Consider the following 23,053-nt stretch of genomic DNA (forward strand, 5'->3'; position numbering starts at 1 on the left):
CAACTGAAACTCAGTAAGTACATGCCCTAAAACTGCCCTTCCTCCTGTATTTCTTAGTTTGGTTGAGTGGTACCTAACATCTAACTAAAACAGAAAACTGGGCACCACCTTTGAATTCTTATACCACACTTTACCTCTTCATTTTGCCTTCTAGATCTCTCTAAACTTCTAATGCCACTACTGCTCTCTCTCTCTTGTTTGGGCCAGCATCTACTCTCATATGAAATTACCAATAGCTTTCTACTGATCTACCAGCTTCTGGACCCCACCACATTCTCACTGTGTGATCTGCCTGAAAGGTCACCACCCAACTTATATCACTTAATGGCCCTCCATTGCCCTCAGTAAGAAGTCAGAAAACCTCAGCCTTGCTTTCCACAAATTATCCACCCTGCTAATTCCTAGTTTTTTTCTAATCTCAATTTTTAGATTATTTCTCCCCCATAAGCCTTCTCTGATCCCTGAAGTTTGAGGTTTCTATCCCAAAAACATTTCTTTCAGTTCTTACATTTATTATTTTCTACTAAGATTCACTTGTTCTCTTGTCTGTATCTCTCACTAGATAGTAAGCATGATGTACAAAGGAACCATATCTATAAATTCTCCCCCATAGTTCAGGCTGGTGACTAGCAAAGAGAACGGACTCAAACATTAACTGAACACATAAACAGTAAGTGAATGTACTTTTATCAAGTGTTCTGGAAATTTAGTGCCCTAAATGAAACGTGAGAATAAGCCCTCTACCTGCTCAATATGAAAGCTACTCCATACCCCAGATAAATGGTGAGTGCCATCAGACTGTCTGCATCCACTGTAGGTAACAGAGGTCAAATGTGAAATGTTGGCATGAATACATGTACACTAACTCTTTAGTCAGTAACAGTCTTACATTTTAATACGTGTTCTAAAGTATTTCCAAATGTGAAGCAACTTTAGGACATGAATATGAGATCTCTCATTATCTAAAATCTTTATTGAATCTGAGTCCCAATGAAGGTTCTGGATCATAAAGAAAAATCCATTTGTATGAATATTCTAAAGAATATCTGCAACATATAAAGAAATCTTCAACATATATGAGAATAAGACACTCTTGTTAACACAGATTCAATTTTGTAATGTACTCAAATTAAACTTAAGTAGTTAATGAACATGCATATATTACAGCCTTACAAACAAGTTAAATAAAAAATTCTCTGGTAGCATAGTGGCTAAGGCACTTGATTGCTAACCAGAAGGCTGGTGGTTCAAATCCACCAGCCACTCCCCGGAAGGAAGGTTGGGCAATCCTACTTCCGTAGTGATACTGCCTCGGAAACCCAAGGAGGGGTCGCTATGAGTCAGGGCTGACTCGACGGCACATAACAACAACAACAACAACATAAAAAATACTATTTGCCTGACTACACTTTTTTTTCTTTCTGACACATTTGCCAATGCTATCTTCTCCTAATAAAATGATGCTAAGAAAATATATGTATTCTCATAAATACACATCCCAGTGTGCACACTGAAAGAACAAGCACAGAAAGTAGAGATAAAACAGCCTGTGTTTCTCATTAGCATTGAACCTTAACTTTCCAGACATCTACCCTACTCCTTGCTCACATGATCTTGAATCTTTATACATCATCATATAGATATGTAAATATCCTAAGATCAACTTCGTTTTCATAGTTTGATATTTGTGAACAACTCTACAATTATAAGGCATATATAGGAAGCATGGCAAACTCACACCCATTGAGTGACTATGTAAGAATCATCCCAAGGGCAATGCCATTGTGCACACCCCTTTATTATGATAACAAATCACACAAAACAAAGGGTTAAAACTTCTTTTGGGTACAATTCTCCTTTTAACATTATTGCCACTAATATAAGTGGATCCCTGGTGGTGCAGTGGTTAAATGCTCAGGTGATAATCGAAAGGTCAGCAGTTCAACCCCACCAGCTGCTCATGGGAAAAAGATGTGTCAGTCTGCTTTCGTAAAGATTTGCAGCCTTGAAAACCCTATGGGCCAGCTCTACTCTCCTATAGGGTCGCCATGAGTCGGAATTGACTCAAAGCCAATGGGTTCTGGCCTCTGATATTCTTACAGTTCTTTCAGGGACACAATCAAGCAGTATCTCTACAGTTTTAAGCATCCTCTGGGTGTAGGCCAACAAAAATTATACATATGAGGTTGAGTCTTGGAAATGGATCATCTGTAATGACTGAGTAACTGTGCATATGCAAAAATTAAGTTGATTCTTAAGTGTATCCAGAAACCATCTAAGTTTCCTGGCAAGCCTGGAGACAAAGGCAACACTTAATTCTCTGATGCAAGAATAAGAAATGCTACTAACACATTTCCCCAAGAGACTTCTCTGAGGCAGTTCTCCCAGACATTATTCCACCGGATACAGGCAGCGTCAATGCTAATTTTGATTCACTAAAAAAATGAGCAATTATGGATTCATTACGTTCCCCCAACAAGTCAGCAAATTGACGACATGAGCTATGACAGCTTTCCTACTCTTTGCGGTTCCTAAATAAGCTGCCACTTGTATACCTTCCACCTGGAAAATTACAGAGATATTTTAGTCACTACTTTATGCAGAATTTTCTTCTACATCAATGTTTTTTGAAACAGATCCCAGCTTAAAAATAATGCTTCAGGTTTGCCTGTTTTTCTAATCTAGCAAATGACCCAATAAGACATTCCAGACAACAGCTCAGCAGACATAACATTTTCAGAAGTAATCGAATGTTAACTAATAGCCATGAAAGACTGGGGTCAAAACAGCTACCTTCTATAGAAGGAAGAATAGATAGTAAAGGTACAAAGTTGGAAAGCAGTGATACAAGGGTAATTTTAAGCATTTTGTTTCCAAACAACAGTGATCACTTATACAAAGTAATGAGGAATATATGTTTTAGTTTCTTTAAGCCGTCAGAGAAAAACAAGCTCTGGCACTATTCTGAGCACTATGAACTAGAACACTCCAGAACTATAAGGAATGCTTATTGTATGCCAAGGAATATGCTACGTATTTTCAATAATTTATGCCTCATCACATTTAAGCCTCCTTACAATGTTGAAGTAACTGAGGCAAAGAGCTTCAGTAACTAGTTCTAGGTTACACAGCCACTAAATATACTCACAACAAAAAAGATTAGCTAACTTATTTTAAGTATACCAAACACTTTAGTTTTTAAAATCACTTTGTAGGTTTTAATTATGACATTTCAGACAGGAGGAGCACAACCAAAGATGAATTACATAGCGTATTTGAGTAATTTGGAATTAGAGATTTGAGTCTGTGGCAAATGGAGAAAATAGCCAGTTATCCAGATGCTTTAAAAGCTTACCACAAGGTCTTGAACGGGAATTTTATTATTCTGTTCAACAGTCAGAATTTTAACATCTCCACAAAGAGTCATCATGTTTCCAGAATAAAAAAATAGAGCTGGGGAAAATCAATTTAACTATATACGCGTAGGAGCTTAGGGTAGTATCACTAGAGTTGATTAGTCCTCCAATTATAGTATATGCTGCCTTATGGAAATAAGAGGGAACATTTAACTAATTTATGACATAATCATTCAAACCTGCATGAAATACATGTGTATTACAAATCAGAGAGAGGGTGTCATATTTTGATGAAAGGATAAAACCCTTGCTTGAAGCTCTGCTCCTGACAGCAGTATGCTGCTAATTTCAGTTCTCCACAGCGAGTTGAGCAGATTTTCCCAGCTACAGGAAGAAAAGCTGTGCCAGAGATTCTGGAACCTTATAGCAGTGTTTTCTGGGAGTTAGCTGCATTATTTATTAACAGTGTTTGGATAGCAACTGAAAACACAGCCACAATCTGTCTTGCTTTTTGGAAGAAAAATAACAACGAAGTGTTTCATCCATCAGGAAAGCATATGTTTCACATAATATAGGAAAAAGATCTCTTTGTGGGATACATTCTGTTGGTACTGGCTATCTGTTGCTATTGGAGAAGAATATCGACAATGCCACAGCGCTCGCTAGTCATGGAAGCAGGGTACACTGAGCTGAACTATCTCACTTAATGGGTTTTCCTGAATTTCTATGACTACAGAGCTCTATCACCCCAGGCTCATCAAAGCCAATATAAACTATTCAGTTGTAATTTTCACTCCATACTAGCAAAACCCTTAATCCACACCAAATCAAAACCAAACCAAACAAAAACAGGAGAAGTTTTTTCTATTACAGTTCTTTGACATAATGTCTGTATCTTTGAGAATAAGCCATCATTAGACTGGTTCTAGCAAACAGGCCAGATTTGCATTTAAAGTGTTCTCCATATGAGAAAGAAGACTGGAATCATATATTATGTCCTAATTCCACTGTGGAAATTAAAAAGATTAGGCCTCTAATAAGTCATGACCTGATATAGAGCATTCTATTACTGAAGGGAAATGACTTCTGCCTCCAAGTCTTTTAAATTTAATTTCTCGTTAAATTCAGTTAAATCAGTGGATACTGATGAAACACCAGAAACAGCAGGAAAGTTTATTCATTTTGCTTCAGCCTCCCCAACAGATGGTTTTACTGCAAAGAATGTAAGTATCACTTCTTCTTTGATGAAAATGTTAAATCTTTTTATCAAGATTTTCCCTGCAACTACTCATGAAAAACATCAGTATTTTTTTATATGCATTTTATTGAAATATAATTTATGTACAGTGAAATACATAAAACTAAAGTGACGTGGGTCAACGCATTTTTTTTTTACAGTGTTCCCTCTCCTCCCCTCCCACCCGTCAACCAACAAAGAAAGTTTCCCTCCATATATACACCTTTCCTTGACCCTCCACAACAACGAACTAATACTGTATTTGTCCTTCTGTGATTGACTTTTTCACTCAGCATAATGTCCTCCAACTTCATCCATATTATGCAGTGTTTTGCAGACTCTGCATTATTCTTTAGTGCTGCATAGCATTCCAGTATGTGTATGTACCATAGCTTGGTCATCCAGAACTCTTCCGCTGATGGGCACGTAGGTTGTTTCCATCTTTTTGCTGTTGTAAATAGTGCTGCGAAGAACGTGAGTGTACATATATCTGTTCCTATTCTGGCTCTCACCTCCCTAGGATACATACCTAGTAATGGGATTGCTGAGTCAAATGGTATCTCCAATTCCAGCTTTCTAAGGAATCTCCAGATTGCTTTCCACAGTAGTTATATCACTTCACAGTCCCACCAGCAATGTATGTGAGTCCCAATCTCTGCACATCCCCACTAGCATTTGTTATTTTCTGTCTTGTTGAACCTTGTCCTCAGTGCGGGGGTGAGATAGTATCTCATTGTTGTTTTGATTTATATCTCCCTGATGGCCAATGATTGTGAGCATCTCTTTATGTATTAGCTGGCCACCTGAATGTCCTCCTTAGTGAGGTGTCTATTCATGCGTTCTACCCATTTTTCAATTGGATAGTTAATTCCTTTGTTGTTGAGGCAGAGTCTTCTATAAATCTTAGAGATAAGTCCCTTGACAAACATGTAATTATTGGCAAATATGAATTTATTGCTGTCATTTTTGTTATGTATTTTTGTGGTGTCAATTTCTTTGTTCCATATAATTTTCTATGCAGAGCTTGTTTTGTTTATGAATCATGTTATCACTTCCTTCATTACTATTGTTTTAGTATTTGCTAAATATTTATGCTTGTCCTCTTTTTTATTTTGATGTGAAGGTTTATCATTTTTCTTTTGAGGTTACCCTGTGATTTATAGTTTTCTTCCCAAGTTTGGAACAGTCTGTTCTATCTTGTAGTTGTCTTGATTTCCCTACCATCTAGAAGTTCTGTAACGACAGTTTTTTCCCTCTTCTTGGTTTGTAGCTGTCCTTGTTTGTCAGCTGATGTCTCTGGTTCCCTGTTTACAATTTTGTAGGCTTATTTATTTGGATACTTCCATAGCTGGGTTGGTTTCTGGGTTATATCACGTATGTTAATGGTCAGTTGTTGTTGGCTGTTGTTGCTTCTCTGTCCAAAGGTCCTTAGCATCTCTTGTAAGGTTGGTCTGGTTTTAACAAATTTCCTTAGTTTCTGATTATCTGGAAACGTCCTAATTTCACCATCATATTTGAGGGACAATTTTGCTGGGTACATAATTCTTGGTTGGAAATTTTTCTCTTTCAGGGTTTTATATATACCATCCCACTGTCTTCTCGCCTGCCTGGTTTCTGTCGAAAAATCTGAGTGTAGTCTTATGGTTGTCCCTTGTAGGTAACTTTTTGTTTTCCCCGTGCTGGTCTCATGATTCTTTCTTTGTCTTTGGTTTTGGTAAATTTGATGATGATATGTCTGGGTGATTTTCTTTTGGGGTCTATCCCGTTTGCGTTTCATTGGACTTCCTGAATGGATATATTCTCATCTTTCATCATATCAGGGAAGTTCTCTTCCAACAAATCTTGAACAATTTTCTCGGTGGTTTTATTCTTCTCTTCCTATTCTGGAATTCCAATTACACACAGATTACTCCTTTTGATGGTATCCTACATGAACCTTAGGCTTTCTTCATTTTGTTTTGATCTTTTTCTGATTGATCCCTTTCCAAAGAAGTGTTCAGGTATTAGTCTTCAATCTCCCTAATTCTGTCTTCCATCGATTCAATTCTGTTCCTTTGCCCATTCAATGTCTTATCTATTTCTGAAAATCTAGTATTAATCTTCTGGATTTCTGTGTGCAGATTTTGTATCATTTCTAATTTTTCATTTATTTTGTTCTTGTATTGTCTTTCGAAATCGTTCTAGGGTCTTCTCTGTATTTTCCGTGATCTGTCTCTCAATTTGTTGAAGATACCTAAATATAATTTTTTTGAATTCCTTCTCAGGGAGTTCCAATTCTGTGTCTTCCTCAGGGATGTGTTTTGGATCTGTATCCTGTGCCCATGTTTCTCCTGCTTTATCTTGCTTCTTTATGTGGACTGTGATGCTCTGTTGTCTCTGAGGCATTGTGAAATTTTTGTGTTTATATTTAATTGGTGATTGTATGTTGCAGTGACCTGCCCACGATTTTCGTTTTCTTTGTATGTTATCTACACAAGCAGGGTACTGTGCTCCTCTATTTGCTGGTTGACAGCACTTATAGACTTACCACTTGTCTCTTTTCCTGTTATTAGCCTCTCATATGTCCCTGCCGACCTTGGCAAACAGAGCTTATTCTTAGGTCCCTGGAATCCAAATGAGAATGCTATCACTTTAATATCCAAAATGGTTGCCACCTGTGAAGATTCAAAATGGCTGCGCCCTCAGTCAGTTTAAATATCCAAAATGGCCACTGCTTGTAAACACTCAAAATGGCTGCACCCTTGGTCAGTTTAAATATCCAAAGTGGTTGCTGTTTATAAACATTCAAAATGGCTGCGCCCTCTGGACAGCAGAAAGTCAACAGCTCAGGTTGTCTCCTTCCTTGCTGCTTCCCGTCCTAGTCATAGGCCACCAGCACAGTCATCCCTGCAGCCCTTGGTAATCAGGGCTGATCTTTAGGTCAATTCTCAGGTCCCAACACACTTGGAAATATTCAGGCTGTTGGTCCCGTGAGAGTAGCTGACAGTCCGCAGTTCCGACTGTCTCTGTACTCACTGTTTTCATTCAGGTTTTTCCACTAGTTGGTGCCTAATCCACTTCTGTATAGTTCCTTTCAGAGCTCAGGGCTCCAGGATTATCTTCTGTATCTCTGTCAATTGCCTTTTCTTTTCTTTGTTGAAGAGGGTCTGTGTTGCTTGTCTGCCTATTCCTCCATCTTATCAGAAATCCAAAACATCAGTATTTTTTTAAGGAGTGTGATTTCTCAAAGGACAGCTGCCTTTCTGTGGCAAAAAATATTTGGCTTCAATTCAAATATGACTGTGAGTATCTCTTACTTACAAACATCCTATGCTTATGGCTGTCATGACATTTTTATACAATTTTCATAGCCAACTGGTCCTGAATCCATTAATCACTCTCAGAAGTAATCCTCATGCACTTGCTAAACTAACTAAAAATGTGTCTCAATCTTTCTTTGTCTTTAAATGAACTTGAATTTTTATAAAGTTCAGGGCCAGTTATTTTGTAGAATGTCTTCTTAAGTGGGTCTGTCGGATGGTTCCTCATACTTAGATCCATGCTACACATTTTTGTTAGGAACATTACAGAAATATTACTGTGTCCTCCTCATCACATCAGGAAGCAAATGGTATTAATTTGTTTTATTACTGGTAATTTGGTTAAGATGGTTTTACCAGGTTTCTCTACTGTGAAGGCACATGAAAAACAAAGATCAACTGAGCGACCCCTACAGATTAAAATTGGACTATAGAAACATGGCTACTTATGTTTCTGGACTGGGTTTTGGACTCAGAAGATGGTAATACAATTGGAGAAATTTAAATAAGGGTTGTAACATTAGACAAAAGAATTTCACCAATATTAATTTCCTGATGTAGATAACTATACTCTGGTAACGGAAAAGAATATTTCCGTTTTTAGGAATTGTACGCTAAAAGATTTAGAGGTAAAAGGAGTTTCGTATTTGTGACTAACTCTCAGGTGGTTCAAAGAAATGAAGAGAAGTGATGAAGAAAGGGAGACTGATAAAAATGAGTATCTTATTAGCATTTGGGGACTCTATGTAAAAATACATGGTATTTCTTTGCACTATTTTTTCAACTTTTCTTCAGGTCTGAAATTCTAAATCAAAAGTTTTTTTTAAAAAAACACATGTTTAGGCTCAAGAATTCAATAAATTAAGGAGATTTTTTGGTACTAAGAAGAGGAGGGTCCCAAAGCTGAACTCTAAGTAATCACCTCTGTTTCAACGCTGAGCCACTCATTCAGAGGAAGAGGCAAGGAAGAGTTCAGAAGGTAACGTTACAGGGCCTTAAAGTAAGAAAAATGATAGGAAAATGTTGTTCAAACATGTATACTTAAGAATATACTCACTGTCCAATGTAGGATGGTTGATTGTCATTAATGAGATGGATTTTGTCAATGGAGAAGAAATGGCTGATGTGCAGTAATTAAATCCCTGTGGTTTAGATCTGTGACTTATCTGTGAAGTAAAAATGGAAAAACAGGTCCTGAGTATATATGCTTTCCTATTCCTAGATAAGCACAAAATTTTAAACTCAGACACAACATAGTGAAATAACGCAGTATGGAAAGGGGGTTAATAGCAACAGCTTTATAGTTAGACAAGACTTGAATGTCTCTGCCACATAAAAACTGCTCATCTTCAGAGATGTTAGTTGGCATCTGTAAGCCTCAGTTTTTTCATCTGTAAAATGAGGATAATTAGAATATCCACATTTTACAGTGGTTTTAACACTGTTTCATGGTAAGTGCTTAATAAACATCCACTGGATACATAATCAGGTAAAAATAATTTCACTAGAAACATCAAACTACAAATATTTGTTCTCTGAAAAACTAAATATCCATTATAGACATTTACTTGGGCTATAAATAAAGTTATTTTGATTTGTAAGACTTGGAAACTGAAGGGAAATAAAAACAGTTTCATGATTAAAACCAAAGCAGTAATACATCTCTTCTAAGATTAGACTGCTTCAGAGGGTGACTGAAATTTGACTGATCATTTAATTGCCTCAGTAAGTTATAAGGCCATGTAATCCAACTGTAGAAGTTCCTGCTAGAGTATCCCAGAATGATAGTCACCTAGTGTCTGCTAGTGCACTTGTGGTAGTGAGGCGCTCCCTCTCCCTCCTTTATTTTGAGGAAGCCCATCTCAAGAGGTGACTGACCATGATGGTCATAAATCCACTCCCTTTGTAATTTACTGTCACCGAGTCATTTTCGACTCACAGCAACCCCACAGGACACTTGCAAGCGTACACTTGCCCCATAGGGTTTCCATGGCTGTAAATCTTTACAGAAGCATTCTGCCACATCTTTCTCCCATAGAGCGGCTGGTGAGTTCAAAGCACCAATATTCTGGTTAGCAGATGAATGCTTTAACCACTGTGCCACGAGGACTCTCACATGTGGGAAGGGAAGCAATAAACCTGTTACTAGTATGAACTTGGCTCTACTGCACCAAAGACTTCTGATTACTTAAGAGTGTTTTCCACAGGTAACTATGGGATCAAAGGTAGTTGCTCGGTTTCAAATACAACTGTGAGGTCTGAAAAAAGCACACTTCACTGAGAGGTAGAAAGTCTTTCAACAGGAAATTAGCTGGAGGCAACCTATCTAGATCAGTGATATATAAGCAGCTCAAATATCCACTCTGAGGTTGCACATAAAATGAAAAACTATGGGTGGGTAGAGAGTTCCAGGAAGTCTAAGTACAGGAAGGTGCTAAAATGTTGTTAAATTAATCTAGAAAGACTACATTAAAAAGTGATTTTAGAAGGACATCACTGGTTATTATTAACATCATTTACTGGGAGATAATCTGTCAAAAATCAGTTTCAGAAAAGCCATCACATAAACAGTATTAGATAATTAACATTTTTTCATTTCCTTATTAACATGACTTCTGAGCTTAACAGTGTTCAACTAATAGCTAGTTATATGGCCTTAGGCAAGTCATTTAATTGGGCTTGAAGTTCTAACAAAAGTTTGCGCTAAATCCCAATGGATATATTGACCCTAAGTCTATGGTTCTGTCCACAAATGAACAATTTTGGTACCTACCTGATTTCCACATGATTCAATACATTGAAATGCAATTTATTTTTCAGAATTTCTAGTAGTTTTTACCTTTATCATCAAAGCTGCTCTCAGCAGCTACCAAAACATTGTTCCTTTTTTTCCTTCCCTTCCCTTCTCTGTTATCATTAGGTTAAGTAAATCCAAATTACTTGCTCCAATAAACATATCCTCTACAGTCTCATTATTTTTTTCTAACTTATTCTAAAGTAACAGGCCAAGAAGAAATGGGAAAAATAAAAAAAGTGGCAAAATTCTTTCAGGTCCTCAATTTAATTTTCATTAGGCCTAAATTCTCTTAAGCCCTCACATAAACATAAATGACACACTTATTACTAAGTAATCCTTCAGTGCCAAATTTATATTTGGTAATGGCATTACTATGTAGTAAGATGTAATTAAAACATTATATTTCTATGCAAATTCCAACCACTTATTCAAAGAACAGGTTGTTTAACATTTTTTCAATTTATTTAACTAGAAGTGTTTCACTTGGTGGAACTGAGGTGTATGCTTGAATCCTCTCAGAAATTAATCTAAAATCTTCTTGGCCCAAAAGGGGGAAGGGGAAGAACTGAGGGTAGGGGAGGATACTATAAAAGTATGTAATTCAAATTATCAATCCAAAAACTCCTGGGGGACTGCCAAAGTGACAAGTGTTAATGAGGGGCCTGAGAAGATAAGAATTAAGAACATGGTTTGACAAGGAAGCCTTTCCAATACTTTAAGACAGGAGTTTCAAGAAAATAGCAACGGTGGAAATTAAGAAATCATTAAGTGGTAAGAAAAAGAAGGTAGGGAGTATAGATCATTCACTCAAAATATTTTTGTTTGTTTTTTCAAGGAAGGAGAAACTTGGGATCTGTTTTAGAGAACAGGGACATTTAATATGTAATGTTAAAATGTAACATTCTTCAACACTCGTTTCACCACTGAGGTAGTAAAAGAAGGCTTAGACAACAAGGAAGAACTCAATTTAATATCCTGGATACTTTCCTAATTTTAAAAATTTACTTTGATAGATTATGTACAGAAATCTATACAGATTAAAGGTGTCTCTTAATTAGTATTAGGAGCTCTACTGGCACTGTGGTTAAGGCTGTGAACCAAAAGGTTGGTGATTCAAACCCAACAGGCACTTTGTGGGAGAAAATAAGGCAGTCTGCCTCTGTAAAGATTTACAGCCCTGGAAACCGTATGGGGTCACTATCAGTTAGAATCTACTGTATGGCAGTGAGTTTGTTTTTTAAATTAGTATTAAGTGCTGCAAACTTCCTTTACAGCTATATTGTGCATATTATACAATCGAAAAATAACATAACTACTAACAGAATTTTTGCCTTTTAGTATGGGTCATATTTGAGGAAATAAAAAAGTATTCTCCCAAATTAGTAACCTATACCTGGTTTCAGCCTTACCTGCTGGTCAAACATCCTCTGTTCTCTCTGGCCTGACTCCAGATCCTCCTCAGAAAGTGACATCAAAGAGTCACCCCGTTCCTCACCACTGAAGGGATGTTTGAGCTCTTTGGTGTTTGCAGGGTTTGCTTCTAGAGATGAGGATGGCTTGTTTCTGATACCAGACCCTCCTGTCAAGCCTTCTAGACTGAAACTGAACACAGGGCACAAGAGTTAATTCACTCTATTTCTGAGTCTCAGAAAGAAGGAAGACACAAATCCCACTAGCTGTATCTGTCTTGCTTGTGTATTATTTCTATGTCCCTTAGTAAAATTATTCACAAGGGCACTGTACAAATCAGTATTGCCTGCCTTTTCCCCCTAAGGCCATGGTATGCTGAGAAAGAATACTACACTTAGAATTCTTACCCCATTCAACTTATCCAAATGTTGAACCATCTATGATTTTTTTCTCAGATTTTTATCAGTCTTTCTCTCTCTACATATATATACACGCGCACATGCTTTTCCTCAAGCTGATGTAATCTTTGTCATAGTCCAACCCTACTATGCCAAAGAATTAAATGGCACAAAGAAAATACTAGCATAAGTAACTTCTGGAAGGCAAACCAGGAGACTTGCCTTCGTGCCCTTTGAGTTGACCATCATTACTTTACATTCAACTGCATTTCTTGACCTTTGTAACTTTATAGGCATGCTTCTACCCTAAAACCCAGGTATGACTCATGAGCTTTATCATCTGTGCATGCACACCTGACTGGACAACAATTGCTCAACAAGTTTTCTGAGAATTGTTAGTTGCAGACAAGCACATATAACACCTTTAAAGAAAAAAAAAAAAAAAAAAGCTGAAAACCTACCAGGTCTAAGAGAAAAAAGAAAACAAACTTAGGGTTTGGTATTTTAAGTGGGATGGCAGATATAAAGATTCTGTGGTTTGTATAGCCAAAAGCATTTTCTCTAACCAGGAAGATACAACCCTCATATACTTGTTCTAGCCTTCTAGAGAAAAAGGTTAGTGATCTAGTGTCCTCCTTGGGGCTGTTAGCTGGAATAATTCCCATCTGTAACAACTGCAATGGAAATCTCTTTAAAGCAAGTCAGATTTCAAACTACACTTGTAGCTGACAGTATCTTTAATTACAACCAAGTGGAACTGGATTTGAAAGTATATTGAAGTATTTTGTTACCTCTGCTCAGGACAAACTGCTCAGTTAATTGCTGTACAGCTCATACATTCTTTTACGCCAATCCAGAAGAGTTTGTGTTTGCTTTTTTTTTGTTTGTTTGTTTGTTTCATAAATTGCTTATTATGCTGAGGCCTTATGTCTCTATTTTCTTTAACTGGTAAATTAAGCAATAGATTTAATTTTTCTTATTTGAATATGACAACAGAAATCATGACTAACTGCAAGTAAATGTATCTGTCAAATTCATTTTCGATACCAGGAATAAGAAAAGAGGCTAAGTGAAGAAGAAATTTATTATGAATTATTCAAAAAGCCTGAGAAAACCAGATCTATGCTTACCACAAAAATTAATTCAAAATATATTTTAATAATTCAATTTCTGGCTGCTTAGTTGAGAGAACAATATGAAACAATGAGCCTCTAAAGAGAATCTAAAGAGACTGGTGTATTGCGAACCAAAACAAATAAGTACATCTTTTTAGCCGTCTTGCTCCTCTTTATTGTTTTCCTCCAAATTTCTAGGCTGGGAGTTTAGGACAGACTAAAACAGAGAATAGTCAACCACACCTTGGAGACTAGTCTGAGCAGAAAACACTGAATCTATAGCTATTCAAGACAAACAGGATGCACAGGGGTACACAGTTCGGCTCCTAGGCTGTACTCCTTCAGCTGAGTTAGTGATGCTAACAGTGGAGGCAAAATGCTATGCTCACAGACAAAGTAGGCATTCCAGCCACAAAGAAGCCAGCACCAAGCCCAAAACCCAGATGCCAGGTTTCACAGTTCCACCTTTGGTGGCTGTATGCATAATGATACCATACCTTCTACAAGTAAAGTCAGCACTCAGGGCAGCAGAGTATTGTACACCAGAGGGACACCAGCTCATACTGGGGATGACATCAAAGGCAGAAACAGAAATGGAGGGAGAAAAGAGGAAACAAGGATAGAGTTATTGGGTTTAAAAAGAAAGACAGACAGACAGGTGGATTTATTTAATTATTAAATGATTTGTGAATATAACACTGACTCAGAGAAGGGCTAGACTAAGAGCCATGGAAACCTAAAATTGTTCTATTCCTATCCATCGATAATAATGTGTTAGAAATGAGTATTTCACAGGGCAACCAGTTCAACTTGAAACCCAAGAATTCCTTCCAGAGGGCTGGTAGCAAAAGGCCCACCCTTCAGCTTCCTCTTGAGGCATTGTGACCACCACTATTTGGGACAACCTCTCTATACACCCTACCTCTCCTATGCCATCTGTACTATAGTAGTACTAGTCCATTATCTAAAAGGAAGCACTGGGATTGGCTCACTCAGGCATCAGTATTTTTCATGTGTTTCCACTAAGGATCCATCTAAACCAGATTAATTTGCAAATCTTTCATGACTGGGATACCCAATGAATATCACATCTACTTTCAAACCCCACTCACTAGGATCTTAAGGCATGTAACAATGGTTTCATTTCCTTGAAGGGATTTTTTTCATTAAAAAAAAAATAAAGAAAAGAAGAAGGAATTTTATGGTACCGAAATTAGAAATGTACCTTTTAAATTGGGGTTTGTATTCATTTTCCCAGAAGTTCCTGGGTGGCACAGATGGTTAGGCACTTAAAAATCATCTAATCCCTTGACTATCTGAGCATTATTAATATCTATTCTCGAGTAGTAGGGGCACAGAATTTGGGACTGGAAATACTAATACAATCAGCCTAAGAAATAACCAATTCAAAATAACCCTGATGGGAAATGCAGGATTTCTTATTGACAAAAGCTATCACTGAACAAACATTTTGCTACTACTTGAATGTTGAAATACTAAGTGACATGCCCTTGTTTTCAAAAGGAGATAAAAACAGAGCTGCTGGGCAAGGGTAAACCCACTCAGCACCTTTCTGAAACTTGCAGGTGGGGAGGCCTACATACACTAAATTTCTATCTTGAATGCAGTTAATAAATTTATTTTGTTGATAAATGGGAGTTTTTGGCAGAGGAAAAGAGAAAAGGAAATTGCTGGAGTATATAAAAGCTACTCCTATGGTTCTTCTAAAAGTAAATCTTATAATATCACTTAAAAAGAATTTAAACAGGATAAAATGTTTTAAATCAGATTAAATAAATAATATAAAGCAGACAATCATAAAGCAGAAAGTAGAAGTATACAGCTGAGGTATGTCTTCAGTCTGGTAAGCAGGATCAGACTGATTTATAATTACTTTGTGAGTGGAAGGACGTCTTGCTATATCTCACAAACACACACAGGACTCAGAAGTTAATTCTTTGAAATCATAACTTGATTTCCGAATCTTCAAACTGTTAATAAACAGGCATATTATATCTAAATATTCAACTTCTTATTAAAAACAGACTGTGGAAAATCAGTAACTGATATATATCACCAAACCATCATTTACAGAAATAATCTCCTTCTACCTATTTAAGGATCATTTTTACTCTCAGAATATGTCAAAGATGTAGAAGACAGAAGTAAAAGTTAAGATGAAGAGAATGAAGAGCCTAAAAGGAGTCAGAAAAAGATGTAATAGCTTTTCTAAAGATCTAGGAAGGAACTGACACATGGTCCATCTACTGTCTGCCCTTCCTTGTACCAGAATATTCCTTTCGTAATTAAGAGTATTTTTGAGAACAGCCTAATTTCTATGTCAACTCCTCAATTAGTAGTGATAATATTAACTGATCTTTGGCTTTTCTTGAGATTTAGAATATTCTAGATTTAAAAAAAAAAATCCCTCCCCCAAACTTTTAAATTCTTGTCAAATGTTTCAAATTTACTAGTTAAAGCTTAATACATATTTTTAAATTATACATCATGTTGTTCTTATAGAAGTATGACTATGGGTAAAACTATAAACTGGACATCTTTATGACAGTTACATCTATAATAACTTAGTATCTGTAATTTACACTCCATCCAACAATTTGCCATCTTCTAAACTTGTCACCAAGGGCATGTATTTAATAAATTCACATTGAAGAGCTTTAATGGAAAGCTAGACAAAAATATCTCCTGAGATTCTAGAGACCTTCTACTGAAAAAGTTATTTATCCACTTAACTGGAGTCATGATTATCCGAGACTCATGAGAATATTTACATTTGAGCTCAGTTTTGTGCCTAAAATCTGGAGTTAAAGAAGAGCATTCATTTGAAAAAGACAAAAGTGGGAAAGATCACAGCCTGCTCCTCAACAAACAGCTTTAGCTAATACATAAAAATACCTATTTACAAATGTCTCTCAATATGAGAAACTAACAGTAATACAATCATCATTTTTACATTTTTAAAATGTTTTTCCAAACAATGAGAGACTAAAAACCAAAACAAAACAGGAACTCTGGTAGCTTTGGTGCCTAAGGCATTTGACTGCTAACCAGAAGGCTGGCAGTTCAAAACTAACAGTAATACAACCATCATTTTTAGATTTTTTAAAATGTTTTTTCCAAACCTTCAGAGAAAGGTTATTAATAACTTCTGAATAATAAAAGTAAAACAAAAAGTCAGTTTTTGGAAATTTTAAGCAAATCAGCACTTTTTGACTACAAATGATTTCTCAGCTGATAAATCACTTATTTTTAGCTTAAAAATTGTATTTAACAACAACAACAACAAAAAGGAATTCAGAGACCGAGAGGGGCCTGAGAGATTGGTTTATTTCTCTTTCTTCCTTTAAAGAATGACCACATCAACAATGGAATGGAAACTGCCAGGTGACTGAGGAATTAAGTGTTTCACAATATAACTGAAGAACATGTTGGAAGTATTTTAGGTCCTGTGCATGCACACACATGCTCACACACACATATTTCTGGTTCTTTTTTTTCTTCCCTAGAGAGGGAAAAATGTACTCCCCAGAGTTCACCATGTAGACATAACACAGACAGATTCTCTGAATTCTCCTAGGGAAAGCTGGGTGAGAAACCTACCATAGAAGTCATCTAAACACCAATAAGCAGAAGAGGGAAAAGTATTTTTGATTTTTTTTTTTTTAAAGATGAAAGTAGAATAGGAAAGAACTTCTGATTTAAGAAACCATTTCATATGGAACAGATAATAGCAATAAATAAGTAACTACATTCTTTCTGTCTGACTCAAATACCCATTATTTAAAAGTATATTATCTAATTATGTATTAAGAAAATGGGATGCTTGTTAGTATATGCTCAGAGGTGACATGGTTAGTCAGTCAAGTTAGTGAACTCTGTACCTTCTCCTATGAATGGGAGGTCTCCTGACAACATCCCCAAGAACTCGCATTGAACTGAAAATGAATGGTGGAAGAGGTCAGTGTTGCAGATGAAACAAAATGGGAAACAACTATACCAAATATAGACACTACACTGGGAAGACAGATCATCTCTAAAGAGAAAAGCATAGAAGTAAGGGTAGGAAAGAACATGGAATGAGAGAAATATCAGAACCAAAAAGGCATGACAATTTCTGTGGAGAGTTATTTTGCTCCCTCTTTGCTCCATGGAGTTATTAATCAGATGGCACTGAATAGATTGACTAAATTCTAAAAGTAAAAAACTCTGAAGAGTATGTAAGATCAGGAAAAAAACGGTCATTAAAAACTTTAATTTCTTGAGTCTTTAAAATTCAGGCTATACTATATGTATATAATATTTTAAGAATTAGTCAAACTATTTAAAGTAATCATTATAACCTCTTATTCTAACATAATCTAACAATTGTCTCCAGATTAATTTTAGGATGGTTATGCTAGTAATCTCTGATTTTAAGTACAATATGAGATACCGTGCCATTATATAGATTGAAAATATGAGTAACTTTGGTGATAAGGTTCCAATCTCGGTTCAGTCTTAAGATCATCATGTAATCTTTGGCAAATCATTCAATTTGACCTTCAATTTCCTCAACTGAGCAAGGTGACCAAACTACCAAGTCACATCCAGGGATTCACAGCAGGTTATAAAGAAAAATGGATTACATAAAATATACCCCAGTTCTTTAATGCTGTTATTATTAAAGAGCAGTATGTCCTGTGAAGGAGCTGCTCTTATTCCAGAAAGAGAATCCTGGCAGGACGGATCATCTCCCACCTTTTTATTCTTCTCATAGGTGGGAATGCTAAAATACAAAGCAGCATGGTATGCTTCTTACAGAATCCCAGGTGACTGTTACATATATACCCAGGGATTTTTGTTAAAACGTAGATTCCGATGCAGTATAATTGGGATGAAAAGGCAGGGGTTTGAAATGGTTCAAAGCTCTGGCCAAATCCACCTTATCTTCTCTTAGCTTGCTCCTACACTGAAGTGAAGATTAGGTCACTTTTATGAAAGTATTCAAGAGCATGATATATGGGAAAATACCAACTATTTAATGATACTTAATGCTTTTTATGCTCTTTTGAGGATTAACACTGATAATTAAGTTTATCAACACTTTCTGCATTAGAAAGAGATGGCTTTAATTCCTAAAATGTAATTCATGATAAAGATTCCATATTTACCTCTTAATTGAAATTGACTGAAAAATAGTCCCCTATTTTCTATCTCTGGATTTCACTGACAAAGCTGACAAGAATAAATGTCACCATTTATAAAACACCTACAATGTGACACATTATTTCACTCTATTATTACAAATATTCCTAAAGGCATGTATTTTACAGACAAGAAAAGCTCTAAAGGGTCAACTAAGGTCATCTACATAGTAAGGTGTGGTAGTTAAGTTTGTGTATAATCTTGGCTAGGCCTGGTTGAGTATTCTCCATGATGAGAATGGTAATCAATTCCATGGTGGAATTGACTGTGAGCAGCTGAGTAGCTGCCTTAGGGATGTGGTCTGCTTCCCGTATATAAGGAGAAGTGGTCTCTGGCTTATGGCACCTTGAACTCTGCATGTAGCCGTGTCATTGTTAAGCAGCCTGCCACGCTCTGCCAACCTTGGGACTTACAATGGACTTGAATTAATGGCCTGCCATGTGGTTTGGTAACATCAGGACTGTGCCTTTTTGTCAACCCTGGGCTTGGCAGCCTCAGCAGCCAGCAGCGGTCTGAGTGAAGAAATGCCTCTAGCTTCAGTGGACCGGGAGCTGGAGGCAGAGCTGAAGCTCAAGGCTGAGTGGCTTTCACCCAGCCCCTAGAGCCTGGCACTTTGTACTTGGACTTAAAGCCTCCAAACTGTAAGAGAATAAACTCCTGTTTGTTATGGCCATCCAATTTGTGGTGTATTCCTGTCACAGTGGCAACTAGGTAACCAGAACATAAGGCACAGACCTGAAGTCCGAACACAGGTTTTCCAGATTCTAATGACCGTATTTTTTCTTCCATACCATTGTGTTTTCTAAAATCATTGGCAACTGAAATATCAAATCAGCAACTTTTCAAAAGCAAGGAGACATTGAGAAACTGGACAAAGGGTCTTCCATCTCACCTCCGGTGGTTCATTTCTGCATCACTGGCTGCATTCTTCCCAGGACCCCAGCTGTGCCTCCTGAAAGGGGAGAGAGAGCGCATAGAGCCCCTCAGAACAGAGCAGCTTGTAGGCACCTCAGTGATGCTGTCCATCTCTTCTTCTTCCATTTCAACTGAGCCAGTAGGCTCACTCTCACTCTCCTGCCTTACAGTTCTCATCTCATGGCTACAGAAGCCATCAAGGCTTTGTGGATCTTTGGACTTGTTCAAGTTTGAAATCTGGGAGAGGGACACATCACTGCCATGAGAAGAATGCCGATCTAAGGAAGCTGTGTCATCGGTGGAAGAACTGGATCCAATGATATCACAGACCAGCTGCTCCTCCTCAGGCTGTAATGGAGAGAAAGCATATGTGGTTGAAAACAGCATGAGAAAGTAGATAGCCTGTTATTTCAGATCAAACAAATGGCTTCATAATGGGTCTGAGATGGGTGAGATCACTTTGGCTTCCAGATCGAGCTTTTTTTTTTGAAAGCATGATCACAGTTGGGTTTAAGTTCTCACAATCTCAAATAAAGGACTGATTTGTCCTCTTTCTACCTTCTTACATTAATTCACCTACATCAGAAGCAAATCTTGTTTTTTCTTTCCTACAAAAGGAAAAAAAAAAATCTAACTCAGGTCAGTTCCTTCAGTCCATACCATCAAATGAAATAAAAGGAACCCATTTGTCTCTGGGTTTTCTGCTAAATAAAACTCTGCATATCATACTATCTAAAGTTTTCACAAGCCCTCACTGAAAATGAGGCAATCTGCCCTACTACAAGAATTATGTGCTGATAATTGCTTTTATTGGTCTCTTGGAAAATGTACAATAGCTATGATCCCAACATTTAATGGCTGCCACAAACACCTAAATGAAAGAAAGCTATTCCTTTTTCTCATTTTACTAAGAATTCACTGAGTGTTACCAAGCCAAACCATACATAAAATAATCAGTCCTGGCAATGGACTCTTTCATAAAGTGATGATGTTCTTTTCCCGGCCAACCTCTAGTGCCTAACAGGAATTCTGAAACTCTGATCCTAGTAGCCTGACATTCTCTATTTGCTGAAAGGCATCAGAAGATATAATTTGATAGGTGAGGGAAAAAGATGAATAAAAGTGTCTAAGAGATGCAAGAATAAATACAAAATAATCATACTCTCAGTTACAGATGTGAGCACTGCCTTCATATCTCTACTCTGTACTCTTACAGAATAGGAAGCAGAGAATAGGGAAGAGTATTTTGTGACTTTTTCTTCTTCACAGCATTTTCCTAATTAACCTATCTACTCAGTGTTTTAATTAGCAGTGATGAAACTTACAGTTCCTAGTAAAAAGACACAAAAAAATTATTTGAACAAATGTGCAGAAAACACAGCTTTAAAACATTAATACACCACTTCACAATCACACTATCTTCTTTAGACCTTCTAGACTGCATTTTATCAGTAAATATGAGATTTTTCTTCTCTACAGAATTCAGTTTCTTAGTGTATTTGATCTTTAAATGATATGTGAGGGATGAGACTAAGAAAAGATGCAAAGGGATCGCTGAATAATTAAGTCAGAAAATTCAGACCCAGACTGTCTAACGGACTCTCCCAAGTACAGAGGCAGTGAGAAGCGGAATCAAGATTTGAACCCAGGTTGATTTTAACTCAAACTGTCCATTTTGTTACGTCAATTATTGGACAAAACCCCATAAGAACAAAATCTAAAAGTCAGTATCAGAAATGGTTCATTGTCTTCTTCACTGGATCACATCGTAAAATACTTTGATCAAATCTTTTTAATGCTTCTGCTCTACTTCTAGTTCGTTGTGTAGTGCCTGGGGTCTGGAAAGTTTGCAAATGGACATCCAAGGCATGACAATTGATCTCTATTCTCCTGGAGCAACAGAGGAAGAAAGAGAGTCAGGAACAGAAAAGAAATGGAATGTCTGGCTAATTGCCTCCATGAGCAACTGCCTCCTTTGCTGAGAGGCCAGAACTGGATGGTGCCTGGCTGCTTTTATATACCGTTTTGATCAAAGATTCTATACAAGAATTCTGATCAAAAGGGGAACAGAATTTCACATTCTTATAGAATTCAGACTTTCTGGAGCCACAGAGGCTGGATGAATCTCTGAAACTACGACCCTCAGATAATCTTTAAATCTTATCCCCTGAAATCTTCTTAACATCTGATAACTGAATAGGTTAACTAGCAAAGAGCGTCTGCTTTGAGTCTATTAAAATCTACCGATATGGGATCAAATGGACAAAGGTAACTCGGAAGATTAGATAGGAAATTTAGGGGCCAGCGAGTTTTATGTTGATGGGGGAAGAAAAACATAGAAAAGGAAGCTGAGAATGGTTATACAACTTGAAGAATGTAAACAATGTCACTGAATTGTAGATGGAGAAACCTGAATTAATTTATGTTCTGCTGTGTGTACTGTAAACAACAAAATAAATTACAAAACAAACAAACAAACTGTATTTCACCAAGTAAATTCTGAAACAGGGTAGCTATTATTTTAAAATAAAACGATCAATTTTTGCTGTAAGTTAATGAGGGATTTACTTGGACATCCTCAAAGATTCCTACTCATGGGGTTACTCTTCAGAGGGGGAAACGTAAATTGCCATCAATACCATACCTTTCTCATTCCTTAGTTTTCTGAATTTCTTATTCTCAGAACAATAGTAAGATGCAAACAGAATGGGCATGAACAAAGAAAAATATTTGACAAGTCTGTCCTAAAACATACAAGAAAGGCTTCAAAGGAAAAAAAAGAATCTTAGTTTCCATTTATCTTTGATATATGCTTCTAAGAAGTCAATGCTTCTCAACGTGTAAGAGTAGATAGATACTTCTTACCCTGGCATCCAATCTTGGAAAAATAATACCTTGAAAAAGTCCTTGCTATCTCTCTGGAACTTCAGTGATCCGAAACTTATAAACAGACAAACAAACAAATATTCTTTTGTAAGACACAAAATCAAAATAGGGAAATCATTGGCTGCCTGTTTTTATGTATTAAAATGAAGGAGACCTCTGTGTCTAGAATCCATCTCTTCAATAGTCTTCTTCCTGGGGTGTGCCATGACATTTCCTGGTGTGTGCTTTTAACTCTGATCTCACCAACAAACTAAATGACCAGGAGTCTTTTTGCAGTACTACATGATTTCTTAAGCCTTTCATTCCTGATAAGAATTAAGTATCCATAGTAATATTCTTAAACTCAAGTACTTTTCAATTCTTATTATGAGCTAATGGTTGTTATTTGAAAATGAAAAATGAGACAAAATTCAGAAATAAATTACTTCTTACCCA

General features: G+C 36.8%; 1 protein-coding gene across 1 annotated transcript in view; it reads right to left on the minus strand.

Annotated features, from left to right (window-relative positions):
* The window catches only part of AKAP13 (A-kinase anchoring protein 13), a 313,928-nt gene that overhangs the window by 76,038 nt on the left and 214,837 nt on the right, over nucleotides 1-23,053 (minus strand). Inside the window, exons 10-14 of the mRNA XM_042781685.1 lie at nucleotides 19,710-20,080; nucleotides 17,515-17,568; nucleotides 12,099-12,291; nucleotides 8,950-9,058; nucleotides 1,609-1,620 (exon numbers count right to left, since the gene is read on the minus strand). Coding sequence (XP_042637619.1) covers nucleotides 1,609-1,620; nucleotides 8,950-9,058; nucleotides 12,099-12,291; nucleotides 17,515-17,568; nucleotides 19,710-20,080 — 739 coding nt within the window. The remainder of the gene's footprint in view (nucleotides 1-1,608; nucleotides 1,621-8,949; nucleotides 9,059-12,098; nucleotides 12,292-17,514; nucleotides 17,569-19,709; nucleotides 20,081-23,053) is intronic.

This window comes from Orycteropus afer, unplaced genomic scaffold (assembly GCF_000298275.1).
Source record: "Orycteropus afer afer isolate SDZICR_OR568_19922 unplaced genomic scaffold, OryAfe1.0 scaffold00150, whole genome shotgun sequence".
Classification (NCBI taxonomy): Eukaryota; Metazoa; Chordata; class Mammalia; order Tubulidentata; family Orycteropodidae; genus Orycteropus; species Orycteropus afer.